Source organism: Schistocerca americana, chromosome 3 (assembly GCF_021461395.2).
Source record: "Schistocerca americana isolate TAMUIC-IGC-003095 chromosome 3, iqSchAmer2.1, whole genome shotgun sequence".
NCBI lineage: Eukaryota > Metazoa > Arthropoda > Insecta > Orthoptera > Acrididae > Schistocerca > Schistocerca americana.
In genome coordinates, this window is record NC_060121.1 from 571,368,036 (window position 1) to 571,385,307 (window position 17,272).

The following is a 17,272-nucleotide window of genomic DNA, read 5'->3' on the forward strand; positions in this document are numbered from 1 at the left end:
CTAAATGCATGTCATACCTTCCCACCGTGAGACAGGCGCAGTTCCGAGGGTAGAAACGAGAACAGAAGCCGAGAGCAGAGCCGTGTTAAGCTGGAAGGCCCTACGATAATGGACGGACACCCACGTCGCCAGCTAACCGCTAGGACCACACACCACCCGCAAGTTTTAGCGTGAGACTTTTTCGCGTCTCTGTTACGTTAGGACCACCCCCCAGCCCATGTTAAAAGCTAGAGCCCTCCAGAAGAACAGTACAGATCTTACAATAACACAAAAAGGGCCACACCACCCGCAAGTTCTTAGCGTGAGACTTTTTCGCGTCTCTGTTACGTCAGGACCACCCCCAGCCCATGTTAAAAGATAAAGCCCTCCAGAAGAACAGTATAGATCTTGCGATAACGCTAAAAGGACCATACCAGCTGCAAGTTTTAGCGTGAGACTTTTTCGCGTCTCTGTTACGTTGCAAACTTTAAAAACATTGCCCCACCACGAAAAGTATAACGTTTCTCATTGGATAGACGGAATTTTTGTAGGCAGAGCTTAGGGTTAACATCGAGACCCTTATTGGTCAGATGAAAACACAGCCACATAGTTTTTTTTTTTTTAAACCAACTTCGGTAAATTGTAGTAAGGAGAAGTTAGGACAGAGTTGCTTTGGAGACGGCGAGGTAAGTGGAGCTGTGCTGCCCGCCGCCCCCTGACGAACACCGACAAGGTAATGAACGGACGCGATGCCGCATAACAGCGCATAAAGCTTCACTCAGAACTGCAGAAGTCTCATCTGTTACACCCCCTTTTTGCGTAATGCTAGTGTCGATCGTCAATTAAAGCTCATGGTGTTCACATTTGCCACTTGAAGTAAAAATGTGAAACGCGATGATTTTTCTGTTATATAGTTATTGAGAAGCCACATCAGCCCCTGTAATTTATGACAAGTTAGATAAGTAATTAAAGATAATTGAGGGTCACTGTAGACCATTTTGATAGTTTTCTCTTTTGTGAAACTTAATTTAAACCTAGATTATAGATGTGATACGGCATAGGTCATCCTTCGATCCATTGTAGAACTTGGAAACCTATTCAGGGAATATTCGTTCAAATTTTTGTTGAACACAGTTGGTTTTTACCATCCTGTATTACAACATTTCCTTCTATCAATAATGCAATTGATAAACAATGTTTTGTGAGTAGAATAAAATTTCCAATGGTAAACTTAACTGCTTTTCCGACGTTATTTTACCAGCTAACCAAAAATAGGAAAGCCTTGAACCCCTTCCACTAAATTTAGTTAGTATTAAGATTCTTTTACAGGGAGTGCAGTGGAGCTGACGCTGAAATCATTAAGTATTTGGTTGTATCATCGCTATCCTCACTGAACTCTTCTGAATTCTACATGTCATGTGTGGTCTGGCGTCTCCTTACCAGCAACAGGTCCCAGGTTCAAACTAGTCAATTCCCTAAAAAACACGCTCAGAGCGTCATTGCGCGAAAGTGGTAGGGAGACACGATATAGAACAAACGGACACCACGCAGAGTGTTCGACGGTTAAAGCATCGTATCGGTGGAAAAAGAAATTAGAGCGCTAGCAGAAATTGTTAGACGTGAGAACCGTTTCGATTGTGACTACGTCTTTTGGTTCCCGGTGACTTGCCTGTCAGTCCTCAGTGCTACGACGACGCACGATTTGGCCTCCTGCCTGTGTTGCACCGATAAACTCGTTAGTCAATCGCAGCAACGTTGGCAAATAGCCACTGATGAACGTTCGTGGCAGTAAACATGAAAATAGTCTCCTTAAAAATCGAATGCTTGACAGTGCGCCGCAGCTAGCAGCCTGTTCCCGGAAGAAAGACTCAGCAAGAGAGGAAAAACGTCTGTCCTGAAGATTCTGCATATGACGGACCCGTACCAAGGCCCAAGGACTTTTATTATCATCTGATGTAGTGCTTGTGTTCCATTATCTAACATGAAATACTTCTATTACCAGTTCAAGCGAGAGAGATTAAAAAACTCTGAAATTTGGTGGATAAAATCTCACAAATTAGCAGAGACAGATATTTTCCCAAGTGATCTGTCGATTAAGCTTTTGATTCAGTTGCATTGGCTGACTGTTCCGCTGACTCTTGCTAGAATATTTTATACGTTAGGAATGAAACACACACGGCAATGATGTAATACTCTACAATATTTGTTACAAATATTGTTCAACATTTATTATCAATATTTTAGAATATTACACCAGCTTCATTCATAAAGTATTAATATGATATTAGAAATCACTGACTCATTTATAACAAACCATGTTCGCTTTATTTTTAATCTCTTATTCGCACATCGTGTAACCCGTAATAAGGAAACAGTCAGACACTGTATCAAAAGTTTCGTTGAAAGAAAAATTGAGCGAAGAAAATTAGTGTGTGAAACATCTTCGAGAATATTGTATGCAAGGATATCGTCACGAGAAACTCTTAAGGCAGATTAGTGTTTAACACCTCCTCGAAGTCGAGGTCATTAGAGATAAAGTTCTTGTTAGGGATGGGTGAGAAAGAAACTGGTCGTGCTTTTCGAAAGGAGCGTTTGGGTATTCGCCAGTAGTTAGGAAAAGCACAGGAAACCTCAATCTGGATGACAGGACGGGGTTTCAGCCGTCGTGCTCTAAAATACGAGTGCAGTATTTTATCTCTGCGCCTGGCTATCGGAAGACCATGAACAGACTGAAATCTGGAGTTGGCAGATAGAAGGTTAATATGATATTTAGTATGACTATGGAGAAGACCAGAATGTTCAGCATATGCTTCAATGCCTACTGCATCCAGCCTCCAACAAGGAGATGAACTTTATCAAGGAACAGGAAATGCATTGGAAGTGGCCAAGTTTTGGTCGAAAACAATGCAGACATAAATGTGTGTAATATGCATGTTTTTGGTGCGAGAATAAACAATTAGTGCTGTGAGGGGTTTCCAATCCAGCCTATTCCCAGATAAATTTCGTGAAGTACATTGACCACGGAGCACCTCTCAGTTTGTGAATAGTTTCGCATTAAACGTTAACGTGCTTTATCTCCACCAGGTAGATTAAAGGAAGAAATGAAGCAGTGCAGTGCTTCACTACTAGACGTGTTAGCGTTGTTCGATCAACACGCGAGTGTTACGGAATTTCTCTGGGAATTCAAATAGGAATCCCTTGAGAAACGAGGACGTTCTTTTCACGAAACGCTGTCGAAAAAGTTTAGAGAAATTGCATTTGCGATGGACTGCAGAACGATTCCGCTGCCAATAACGGATATCTCGCGTAAAGACAGCAAAGACAAAAGAAGATATTTTTCCCTCGCTCCATCTGCCAGTGGAATAGGAACAGGTAAGGTAACATGTTACAGCGGTACAAGATACCTTTAGCCAAGCACCATACGGTGGACTATGGCATATGTACATAGATGTAAACACCACCTGAATTTAGGTGTCTCTTTTTTTCCTGAACCGATTTAGATGATCCTTTGAAAACAAAATGCCAGATTTCCTTCCAGTTGTTATCTTATCGAGCCTGTGCTCCATAGCTAATGACTCACACGGAGCCCCTTGTGTGCGAGGTCGCAAGTTCACCTTTTAGTAAGGCCCATTTGAAAGTGGTGTGTTAACAATTATGACAGGAAAAATATTAGATGATAATGACTCGCCATGTGCATCAGGAGGGCGAGGTATTACACCTCACAACATGAACATCGCAGTTATTCAAAAAATGTTCATAGCAAACCATTAATTTGTATCATGAACACGGAATGAAAAACGGCGCACCACGGTGTTCACAAAGGTTTGTAGCATCAAGATCGGAGGCGACCTCCTTGGGATGTACAAACTATGCATGACATTGAGCTAGTTATCCACTCTTAGAGAATGCATATACACGCATATTGGTGTAACGGGCTGTTGAGAACTGATGGAATGTGATGGCGTGAAACAGTATGCGAAACAGTCTATTGTGGAGCTTGTCGTGAAGCTGGAAATTCTATAAGGTGTAGCTGTAAATAGTACGACAATATGTATTACAGGCACGGGAAAAAGAAACATCCAGGGGCTGAATTTGTCCAGTGGTTTCATATGTTACGAACAGCAATGCCACGCACTTTCTGGGAGGGTTTATTTGCTCTAAAGGAGTACGAGTTTTACACTCAGACCAGGCATGGAGAACGATCAAGTCAATAATATTAGGCATGTACGGTGGAAAACCTGTTTCAAGCATTTATTCCAGGAAAAATGGTTTAAATTTTCATATAAATGTGAGGTGAGGATGCAACCAGATGAATTATGGCGTTTATATATAAAAGTTTCTCAACAGGATGCGAGGAGCTGGAAGGTAAAGAAGGCACCAGGCTATGGATTAGTATGTCCAGAGCTGGTAAAGTTTGGTCCACTTAAATTGTTTGATATGCTAAGGAGGTTGTTTGAAACAGTATTAACTGGAGATGTTCCATGGAATGGAAAAAATGTTACACAAGACCGGTGAATAACATAGGGTCAGTACTGATACAAATAATTATAGGGGATTGGCAGTGATCCCTTTCGTTGGAACACTGTACTCGAAGTTACTGAAATATCTGGTAGAGAAAGAAACAAGTCACAAGCATTAAGAAGAGCAAGTAGGATTCCGAGCCGGAAGATCTGTGATGGACAACATCGTCACGGAGATGAATATGGGTCTGCGGCAAGGATGTGGGCTGTCATCGACTGTGTTAAAGCTGCATTTAAGAGCAATCTCGCAGACTTGGCTTAGAGAATGCCAGGTTATGCGAGTGACAGTAGAGGACAGCAAGGTATTTAGCCTTTATTTCGCATGAATGTTGAGGAAAATCAACACAGAAGAAAATGGCGACTAGGGGCGGAGAAGCGGCACCAACTGTAGATAATCCTCAAGAAGAAGAAGAACAGAAATCAAGCAGAAGCAAGTTTTTTTGACCAGATATTGGCCAAAAGCAGTGCTCATACCATAGTTGTAGTTTTTTTACGCCCATTTTCCCACTCTTGCTTGTTGTGACGTAAACATTCCTCCTGTCAATTGCGAGAACACATACATGAGAAAGAACAGAAGGGCGCAGAGCACCACCAATTTCTCCCAACACAATAAATAACCTTCCAGTTAATTTATTATAGAGATTAACTGTCGGCATAATTGTATATGAATACATTGAGGCATTGGCGTCATTTGATCTTGATACAAATCTCTTGGTACCTCTAAATGCTAGGGTTAATTTTATATATGTTTCCTTTTCAAATCCCGGATGGTTCTTACAGAAATATGAGAGAAGTTTCACTGCGTTTCGGGCCGATTCGGCAGTTTGCTGTGCATCATCAGGTTGAGGCTTTGTTTGAAATTTCGTTACCTTACGTCTTCCAGTTCTTTGGGACTGTCTGAAGTTATGCAACCATCCCCTGCTTCCATTTAAATCACCGTAATCTACGTGGCGCGAAATCTGATGTGCATGACGTCGAAGGTCGCTACCACGCACATTCTGTAAACTGTATTTAGCATCTTTGAAACGTGCAAACACCTGTTTTTGTAACAAGTGAGCCTTGTCCTCCCTCGAATATTCGTAGTTTTTCTTATGCACTATACGGTCATATTGCTGCAGACTTATTCGAAATCTTTTCGTATTTGCATTTTTGAATATGCTGCGGATGATCTTTCATGTTCGTAATTACGTGTACTATCCGCTTGTTGGACAACGATTGCCCTTTACTACATTTCGCTCAAGACGGGGTTTGTGACTCCTTGTCCGACAAGGACAACCATGCACTACATGGTTCGACACCTGTTTTAGTATCACTTTCACTTGTGAAGCATGTATGGTCATCGTTGTAGTCCACACGTACACTGCTCGTACAGTGGAGCATATAAGAAACCAACCAGACCACTGATCATCTTGCAGAGACGCTAATATTTCATGTCACTTCTTTCTCAGTCTGCAAAATTACTTGGATTCCTGTTTGACGAAATGTCACCTTCAGCAGCTATTGTAGATACAATTCAAAGTTTTCTTTCTTGATCGTAGACGTTGCTCTGCTTTGTATGAACACCACTAGCACAGTAGCACTGTTGTGAGGTACTAGTGGGCTGAGCAACTACGCTCTGCAGTTTCGTGCTGTGGTCACACTTGGGTTCCTCTAGCCCAGGGGTAGTAGTTTTCAGTGGAGTCCGGCTTCGGTATAAAATTTTTTATGGAGGTCCATAAAAAAACTAATAATTTAAAGGTACTGTTTTTTATTTTGTTTTCGAGTTAGTTTCCAAAAAGGGGGTAAACCAAGTAAAACAAGTAGTTCTCAGTTAATATTGTAATATATTCAATGTGAGAAATTACATCGACGGTCTTGAGCCAGTTTTTTAAAGTTCGGTGTACGAGGGGTACAGAAAATGCGAAGTATATCTATGAGGTGGGCGTCCGTCTACCTTGACCAATATGTGTTCTTCGAAAAATTCATTTTCGAGAACGACTATTCGTATATATACGTCGAATAAAACATAGTGGGCAGATTGATAGCTACTTTCTTACAATTTTCGTATTTTTCTGAAACATGTTTACCCCAAAATTCTTCAGTGGATACAGTTTTATACATTTGCAAAGAAATATCTTCTTGCAAGTCGATTATCTCCACTTGACGTTTAGACTTTGAAACGCTGAACAACTTAGCAGCCACATCAGTCCATTCTGCCGATGCATCAACTTCATAAGGAAATTTTAGGAATTGAGACAGCTTTCCAATCCCTGCAAAGTCTTGAAATCTTGTAGCAAATTCGTCCCTTAGATCGGACAGAAATCTTACAAACACTGCAATGTCTGCTTCAGAGTTCTCTTTTTTATACTCAAGAATTGTTGGGAAATGAATAAATTCATGCCTTGCAATATCTTCTTCAAAAATATCCAGCTTACGACGAAAAGCAGACACGTTTTGTATCAGATCACATATTAATTTCCCATTCCCTTGTAACTCTACGTTGAGCGCATTTAAATATTTCAGAATATCCACCAGAAAAGCCACAGCTAGCATATTGCGCTCGTTTATTATGAACCCTAAGTGCTTCTTTGCTCCCTGCGTATCCAAGGTTTGCAAGAAGGAGGCTACTTCTTCCTTTATTAGCCAGAAACGTTCAACAACTTGACCTTTACTTAACCAACGACCATTTTTGTATTGGAATAAGTCAGAATATGCTGCATCACATTCTGAACGAAACTTCTCGAACTTTCGGTGTTGAAGAAAAGAATGAGATCTCATAAAACAAATCGACTGCACCAAGCTGTCCATTATTTCTTTCAGTGTAGCACTGAGTTTTCCACAAAGGGCAGACTGATGAACTATACACTGATACGCTATTAGACCTGGTTTCCGATCCCTGATTTTCTTTACTACACCTTTTTCTTTGCCAATCATCACTGGGGCACCGGCAGTTGAAAGCGACACTATTTTATCATAACGAATGTTGGAATTATTAATAAACGCGTCAATAGCTTTGAATAAATCTTCTCCTCGAGTGTTACCCTTCAAAGGCAATATTGCGAGCAATTCTTCCCCGAATATCTTATTTTCAATGTCGAAAAATCTCACGAAAATAGATATTTGTGCATCATCAACAATGTCATATGATTCGTCAAGTGCAATGGCGTAGCATGGTGCCTTTCCCAAAAGTTCAAGCAGAGTGCTTTCAATATCAGAAGCTAAAATTTCCGTTCTTCTTGTATTACTTCTTGCCGACATTGGAGTACTTTGAATTACAGCGACAACATCCATTTTTTCTTCAAAAAGTACCGAGGCTACTTCCAACATACATTCTTTCATTATTTCAGAATCTGGAAATGGTTTTTGGTGTTTACTAAGTGTCCAGTACACACGTAACGCTGCTTCTGCCGATTTTTCTTGCTCACTCATGCAGCGAACCAGCAATTTCGTGCTCTTTTCGTATTGTTGTTGTTGTTGTGGTCTTCAGTCCTGAGACTGGTTTGATGCAGCTCTCCATGCTACTCTATCCTGTGCAAGCTTCTTCATCTCCCAGTACCTACTGCAACCTACATCTTTCTGAATCTGCTTAGTGTATTCATCTCTTGGTCTCCCTCTACGATTTTTACCCTCCACGCTGCCCTCCAATGCTAAATTTGTGATCCCTTGATGCCTCAAAACATGTCCTACCAACCGATCCCTTCTTCTAGTCAAGTTGTGCCACAAACTTCTCTTCTCCCCAATCCTATTCAGTACCTCCTCATTAGTCACGTGATCTACCCACCTTATCTTCAGCATTCTTCTGTAGCACCACATTTCGAAAGCTTCTATTCTCTTCTTGTCCAAACTAGTTATCGTCCATGTTTCACTTCCATACATGGCTACACTCCATACAAATACTTTCAGAAACGACTTCCTGACACTTAAATCTATACTCGATGTTAACAAATTTCTCTTCTTGAGAAACGCTTTCCTTGCCATTGCCAGTCTACATCTTATATCCTCTCTACTTCGACCATCATCGGTTATTTTACTCCCTAAATAGCAAAACTCCTTTACTACTTTAAGTGTCTCATTTCCTAATCTAATTCCCTCAGCATCACCCGACTTAATTTGACTACATTCCATTATCCTCCTTTTGCTTTTGTTGATGTTCAACTTATATCCTCCTTCCAAGACACTGTCCATTCCGTTCAACTGCTCTTCCAAGTCCTTTGCTGTCTCTGACAGAATTACAATGTCATCGGCGAACCTCAAAGTTTTTACTTCTTCTCCATGAATTTTAATACCTACTCCGAATTTTTCTTTTGTTTCCTTTACTGCTTGCTCAATATACAGATTGAATAACATCGGGGAGAGGCTACAACCCTGTCTCACTCCTTTCACAACCACTGCTTCCCTTTCATGCCCCTCGACTCATATAACTGCCATCTGGTTTCTGTACAAACTGTAAATAGCCTTTCGCTCCCTGTATTTTACCCCTGCCACCTTCAGAATTTGAAAGAGAGTATTCCAGTTAACATTGTCAAAAGCTTTCTCTAAGTCTACAAATGCTAGAAACGTAGGTTTGCCTTTCCTTAATCTTTCTTCTAAGATAAGTCGTAAGGTCAGTATTGCCTCACGTATTCCAGTGTTTCTACGGAATCCAAACTGATCTTCCCCGAGGCTGGCTTCTACTAGTTTTTCCATTCGTCTGTAAAGAATTCGTGTTAGTATTTTGCAGCTATGACTTATTAAACTGATAGTTCGGTAATTTTCACATCTGTCAACACCTGCTTTCTTTGGGATTGGAATTATTATATTCTTCTTGAAGTCTGAAGGTATTTCGCCAGTCTCATACATCGTGCTCACCAGATGGTAGAGTTTTGTCAGGACTGGCTCTCCCGAGGCCATCAGTAGTTCTAATGGAATGTTGTCTACTCCCGGGGCCTTGTTTCGACTCAGGTCTTTCAGTGCTCTGTCAAACTCTTCACGCAGTATCTTATCTCCCATTTCATCTTCATCTACATCCTCTTCCATTTCCATAATATTGCCCTCAAGTACATCGCCCTTGTATAAACCCTCTATATACTCCTTCCACCTCTCTGCCTTCCCTTCTTTGCTTAGAACTGGGTTGCCATCTGAGCTCTTGATATTCATACAAGTGGTTCTCTTATCTCCAAAGGTCTCTTTAATTTTCCTGTAGGCAGTATCTATCTTACCCCTAGCGAGACAAGTCTCTACATCCTTACATTTGTCCTCTAGCCATCCCTGCTTAGCCATTTTGCACTTCCTGTCGATCTCATTTTTGAGACGTTTGTATTCCTTTTTGCCTGCTTCATTTACTGCATTTTTATATTTTATCCTTTCATCAATTAAATTCAATATTTCTTCTGTTACCCAAGGATTTCTATTAGCCCTTGTCTTTTTACCTACTTGATCGTCTGCTGCCTTCACTACTTCATCCTTCAGAGCTGCCCATTCTTCTTCTACTGTATTTCTTTCCCCCATTCCTGTCAATTGTTCCCTTATGCTCTCCCTCAAACTCTCTACAACCTCTAGTTCTTTCAGTTTATCCAGATCCCATCTGCTTAAATTCCCACTTTTTGCAGTTTCTTCAGTTTCGATCTGCAGTTCATAACCAATAGATTGTGGTCAGAATCCACATCTGCCCCAGGAAATGTCTTACAATTTAAAACCTGGTTCCTAAATCTCTGTCTTACCATTATATAATCTATCTGATACCTTTTAGTATCTCCAGGATTCTTCCATGTATACAACCTTCTTTTATGATTTTTGAACCAAGTGTTAGCTATGATTAAATTATGCTCTGTGCAAAATTCTACAAGGCGGCTTCCTCTTTCATTCCTTCCCCCCCAATCCATATTCACCTACTATGTTTCCTTCTCTCCCTTTTCCTACTGACGAATTCCAGTCACCCATGACTATTAAATTTTCGTCTCCCTTCACTACCTGAATAATTTCTTTTATCTCGTCATACATTTCATCAATTTCTTCATCATCTGCAGAGCTAGTTGGCATATAAACTTGTACTACTGTAGTAGGCATGGGCTTTGTGTCTATCTTGGCCACAATAACTCGTTCACTATGCTGTTTGTAGTAGCTAACCCGCACTGCTATTTTTTTTATTCATTATTAAACCTACTACTGCATTACCCCTATTTGATTTCGTATTTATAACCCTGTAATCACCTGACCAAAAGTCTTGTTCCTCCTGCCACCGAACTTCACTAATTCCCACTATATCTAACTTTAACCTATCCATTTCCCTTTTTAAATTTTCTAACTTACCTGCCAGATTAAGGGATCAGACATTCCACGCTCCGATCCGTAGAACGCCAGTTTTCTTTCTCCTGATAACGATGTCCTCCTGAGAAGTCCCCGCCCGGAGATCCGAATGGGGGCTATTTTACCTCCGGAATATTTTACCCAAGAGGACGCCATCATCATTTAATCATACAGTAGAGCTGCATGTCCTCGGGAAAAATTACGGCTGTAGTTTCCCCTTGTTTTCAGCCGTTCGCAGTACCAGCACAGCAAGGCCATTTTGGTTAATGTTACAAGGCCAGATCAGTCAATCATCCAGACTGTTGCCCCTGCAACTACTGAAAAGGCTGCTGCCCCTCTTCAGGAACCACATGTTTGTCTGGCCTCTCAACAGATACTATTCCATTGTGGTTGCACCTACGATACGGCCATCTGTATCGCTGAGGCACGCAAGCCTCCCCACCAACGGCAAGGTCCATGGTTCATGGGGGGGCTCTTTTCGTAAGATGTGGTATATTCCTGTAATTTAAATTTAAATTTTATCGTGATAAGTTTAGAAAGCAGTTATACATGTCACATTTATACATTATCTAATAGAATTATATAACCTGTAGTTTTTCTTTACGAGCCTCACTGCCAAGAGGAAACTTTTTGTGGAATTGCTGATGAGTTGTTTCATAGTGTCGCTTTAAATTGCCAATTTTATTAACAGCGTCAGTTTTGTTACATATTAAGCAAACTAGAATCGCTTGAGGCCTATCAGGCAGCGTAAAACAATATTGTTCAGTCCATTCAGTCAAAAATCTCCTATTTTCAGTGTTCACTTTTCGCTTTTTAGGTCCCATTTTAATGTAGGTATGTATGTACCAAAAGGTTTTTCACACGACAAATTGTAAAACAAATGAATAATTGCTCTGCGGCCTGCGTGCGAATGACGAAACGAAGTAAAGACCGACCGCCCACTGTGCTCTCTTTGACTAAAAGGACAGGTTCAGACTTGTTTAACAAATGAACGAGTGAGAAGTGACTCGTGGTGGGAGGCGCTACTCGCCGAGAAAAATAGAATGAAATGGATCGACTAGACTAAATGATTTGCTAATTTACTCGACAAAATTTTTGTTTTTCAGACACAATTAGTTACTAAATTGCTCAGTACTCGACTAAATTAGTGGCCTAGTGCGAACGAGGCGCCGGGTTACTTAGTTGGACGTCGGACTGTATTTAAGAATATTTGGTGGTCCGAGGTTCGACCTTCCGCGGTCCATATACGGACCGCGGTTCGCCTGTTGCCGATCTCTGCTCTAGCCCGACCCTGCTGCCACTAGCAGCCAATATTACATGGTAGACAGTAAGTAGGACGTCGACTGTCATAAACGTCATTCACCTTTGCGACCACACACTCAATGGGTTCCTTGTTAATTCTAGACTGTACGATGAAACATTATCTTCCTTCATTTCTCATTCATTCACACAATACGTGCCTAGTGAACACCTTCATCATGACCTAAGCTGCAATAGCTCACCGACAAAGTGCCAGTCAGCACCAGGTTGTTACTTATCACTATCTGCTGGCAGTAAACTCACAGCGAAACGCAGCGCTCCAAGCGGCGGCTCAGCGTACGGGATGCCGAGGAAGGCCGTGTACGTCGTGTTGTAGAGGCTGGTTTTTGTGGTTCCCAGCAGTGTACCCTCGTCCACAGTCACCAGTATGTCCTCAGCCTGTCGGGAAAGTACATATTTACTACAACTTACATAGGTGATTTACCAACAGCATCATCAACTATTCTCAATGATGATTTCGATATCTGAAAATACGTTCTTGAGTATTATGTTCTCTGTACCTGTGCACCACTTCCTTCAGTTTTGTGTGGAAACTGCTACAGATCTCTATCACCAACGATAATCAAATAATATCTGTTGGGAGTACAAGGAATGACAAGTTCATTTACTCTTTAATACATAAGCTGACAATGATTTAAACCGACTTGCTTTTCGAGGCGCACAGGACACTGAAACAAATATATTTCTCTAATGTCATATTTTCCTGTGATGACGTTTCAAACCAGTAGATGGTGTTCCCTTTTGATGAAAATTAATCAAACCAATCAATTCTGGTATGTTGCATGGGACATTGAAAACATTTTTTCTTATTTGTTTTCTTGTGAGGCACCATTTTAAGAGGCCATGAGATCTTACTTGTAGTATAGTGCACTCTAGAGTAAGTATGAGACTAGTATCTACACTAGAGTGCGCGCTCTAAACATTTAGTACAAAAGTTTTGGCTACAGAATAAAGTTATATGCTAACTAGTATGAACTAGTGCGGATACATGTGAAGCACATGCTAGCTAGAGTATGCAAGGGTGTGAACTTAGTGAAGCTCACACTATTTAGACTATACACAAATGTAAGTACTATAATGTCAGAAAAAGAACAGTGTCTGGATTGTAGTGTCTACGATAATGTGATTACACTAAAGTGCATGCGCTAGCTTAAGTACAGAACCAGTATCTACATTAGAGTGTGCACTCTAGCGTTAAGTACGAGACAGTGACTTCTTCAATGTTCGCGCTCTAACGTGTGTGCGAGACTAGTTTCTACATTAGAGTATGCACACTCTAGCAAGTGCCAACGTTTAGTGCAGAAGTTTTGGTTACAGAAAAAGATACAAAAACTTTGTGCAATAATTTTGGTTACACAAAAATCGTTAACGTTTTACACGAAAATTAAAAGTTGCCCTCCACATCTAGAGGGCGGCTTCCAACATTTAGTACAAAACTTTTGATTACAGAAAAAGATGCCAACATTTAGTGCAAAAATTTTGGTTACAGTGTAGTGACTGCTTTTTTGTGCTGGTATAAGACAGCAACTACCTTAACACGCACATGCTAGCGTGACTAACATAGCGTGAGAGTACATTAGGTTGCGCCCTCTAGAGTTGACACGAAACTAGTAGCACATTCTAGTGAGCACAATAGAGTGTGTACTCTAGTGTAGTTACTATACTATTTTAACGTACATACTCTAGCGTAAGTACAAAGTAGCAACCACTCTAACGTGCGCACTCTAGCGTGACTACATTAGAGTGCTGCTCTAGTGCAAGTGCACTAGTGATCACTCTAGAGTGCTGACGCTATTGTGAGTACAAAATAGTAAGAAGCGTTGTGTGACCAGATTTGCCTGCGCACTCTAGTGTGGTTACGCTAGTGTGAGTGCAAAACTAATGACTACACTAGGGTATGCATGCTAGTGTGAGTACTCTAGTGCAAGCACAAAATAATAACTACTTTAAAGTGAGCACGCTAGTGTGAGTACTCTAGTGGAAGTACAGAATAATAACTACTTTAACGTGCATACGCTAGCGTGACCACGTTGGAGTGAGTACTCTAGTCCAAGTACAGAATAGTAACTACTTTAACGTGCGTACGCTAGCGTGATTCCTCTGGTGCAAGAACAGAATAGTAACTACTTTAACGTGCGTATGCTAAAGCGAGTGCTCTAGTGCAAGTACAGAATGGTAACTACTCTAACATGCAAGTACAGAGCAGTAACTACTTTAATGTGCATACGCTAAAGTGCATACGCTAGCGTGAATACAAGACTAGTATAAGCTAAAGTGCGCACATTAGAGTAACTACTTTACCGCGTGCGCAATAGTCTCCAAAAGTTGTTGGCTCCCACTTTTTTGTGGCTACTTTTTGGGGATGTAGAAGAGAGTGTACAAAAAAGTAAAAGCTTTGTTATGACTGCTATAAATTTTATCACAAAGAGACTTGACTCTTCGTGACTATATTGGCGTTAAAAAATAAAGTATTAGTGCAATTACAGAATAGTAACTACTTTACCATGTGCACATTAGCGCGAGGACGAGACTAGTAATTACTTTAGCGTCGGTACACTAGTGCAAGTAAATAATAGTTACTATTTTACTGTGTGTACACTAGCGTGATGACACTAGAGTGCACACATTAACGTGGGTATAAAATTATAGTAACTAGTGCACACTAGTGCGAGTACAAGATTGGTGTTCACCATAGCGTGTGCACACTAATATGACTGCAGAATAATAACTACTTTGCCGTGCACACACTAATGTGAGTGCGAGAGTAGTGAAAACTTCAGTGAGAGTGTGGAATAGTTACTACAGTGATTACAAGTGTTCGTACGAGTGTGGAATAGTTACTACAGTGATTACAAGTGTTCGTACGAGACTATAGTAATAGTCTAATAGTAATAATCTAATAGTAATAGACTATAATAATAGTAAGAATGTGAGCACTCCCATGTCTCATGTCTCATGTTTTACATTTATGTCTCATGTCTCACATTTTATGTTTGTGTCTCACATCTCACGTTTTACATTTTCATCTCACGTCTCACATTTTATGTTTATGTTTTACATCTCACATTCAACATTTACGTCTTACATATCATGTTTTATGCTTACGTTTTATGTCTCGCTTCTCACGTTTATGTCTCACGTCTCACATTTTACATTTACATCTCACGTATCAGGTCTCACGTCTCACGTCACACTGACCATGCAAACATGTACCCACTATCTTGCGGATATTTTCAGACCCGTCTGCCGGACGGGTCTCACGTTTTACGTTTACGTTTTATGTCTTACTGAGCATGCAAACATGTAGCTACTGTTCAGCCACTACATCCCATGTCTCACATTTACTGTGATTTTTATGGTTGATAAACCATAAAAAGTTAAAGGAATTCGATATCATGAACGTTACAGCCATTGATATTCTTGTAACCTTTATATACTATAAGCATGCCTGACAGCGTTGCACATTCCTCGTAATTCAGCACTTCGTTATATCTATCTGGTAAAAGAAACTTACACTCGGCACTGAGCACTAGAGATATTTTATATCCATATCTTATATTTACGCTGCTGGCGTTTGTAATTGTGTATAAATGTCCTTCTTCTAGTCGCGACCTATGCCCTCAGTAGTTTGGTCCTATAGAACTTACCACGAATTTCCTAAGTCACTAAGCCTTTTATGACACACTGGCGCGACCGCCAAAAAGTGCTCCTCACGTAGTGGCCACCATCTTTTGCTCAAAATGTCGAGGATTTGTCCTCAACCACCCCCTTACTTAAAATCGCCAAGATTTCGCAAAAAAGTGCCCGCCAAAAAGTGGTCGCCATCTTTTGCGCAAAAAGATGCGGGTTCAGGAGGGTGACCACTTTTGCTGTAAAGTCGCCAAGATTTCCCAAAAATGTTACCGCAAAAAAGTGTCCGCCATCTTTTGGCCAAAACGATTCAGGTTCAAAGAGGCGGCCACTTTTGCACAAAATGTTTTAAAAATTTAAGTGTAAAGATGTGGAAAATTTTTCGCTTGCTTTTCATATGGATTGTCTCATTATGTCTGTTTTTCAAGTGATGAAGATCAGGAAAATTTTTTCACTTGTTTTTCATTTGTATTTTCCTCTACCGAAGCCTATACTAATTCGAGGTTATTTGAGATCCTAGTGTTAGATATTATAGGGATTTCTCCACAGATGGAACAGGAAAACAGGTATTTTCTGTCCATTGTTACTCACTTTCTCGACTATCTGGTTTTAGTGTCAACTGCCAACACGTCAGCAGAGATAGTGGCAAAAACCTTTGTTAAATAGTACTGCCTTTTGGATGTACCCTCACAGGCCAAGAACAAGTTTTATGTCTGCTTTATTTGTACAAGTACGTAAAGTTTTAGGGATTAAGAAGTGTGATGCAACTTCTTGCAGCATAAAGCCAATGACACAGTGGAACTCTTTCATGAAAGTGTTGCAAAAATGTTATCCTGTTATATAAATAAGGCACATAGCGAATGATAACATTATTTGCTATGAATCTTCTCTGCTTACAACAGTAGACTACAAGAGTCAACAGGGCACACACCTTACTAGGTAGTCTACCAACACCCAGTTGGTTAGAAGTGCCTCTCCCTCAGCAATGTTACACAATAGTACACTATTAAATATCTTGCCTTGCTGTGTCTGCCATATCATATATTATGTGTATATCTCTATTTTTTAGCCTGTTGTTACAGTGTTCTCTAACACAGTGTGTCTCCTTATTAGGAACATCTTAATCCTTTGACCATTTCTCTACCATGCCCACAGGGAGAGGTCTTTTCTAAGTTCAAAAAGGTTGTTTCCATATTTGGGTCGCTACAGAGCTGCAAACCATGCTAGATGTTTACCCTTTTGTATATAGTAAGCCACATACTAATAGTGTGAAGGTGGGGCTTGGACTACACCACAAGCCAAAACGGCTGACTGTAACCCAGGCACAGTAAATTTGGCTGGCCTGGCTGGCTGATGTTAATGCCAAAACTGCCACTCAAGATATTGGTGAGGCCTTTGTGCTGCGTGCTAGTTGTTCAAAAAGGGCTTGAGGTATCCTAGAGACATGCATTGAATTTATAGGCTTTATATTGGCTGGTGCAAAGCTTCTCTGTTTCTAAGGTACTTATTATCATAATAATAGTAAGACTGTTAATGTATCTCACGAGAAAGTTGTTTTT

At 40.6% G+C, this 17,272-nt stretch overlaps 1 protein-coding gene across 1 annotated transcript in view; it reads right to left on the reverse strand.

The window, feature by feature from the left end:
- Window positions 1-17,272, reverse strand: part of LOC124606874 (juvenile hormone esterase-like) — a 122,870-nt gene that overhangs the window by 90,892 nt on the left and 14,706 nt on the right. Inside the window, exon 2 of the mRNA XM_047138966.1 lies at window positions 12,327-12,461. Coding sequence (XP_046994922.1) covers window positions 12,327-12,461 — 135 coding nt within the window. The remainder of the gene's footprint in view (window positions 1-12,326; window positions 12,462-17,272) is intronic.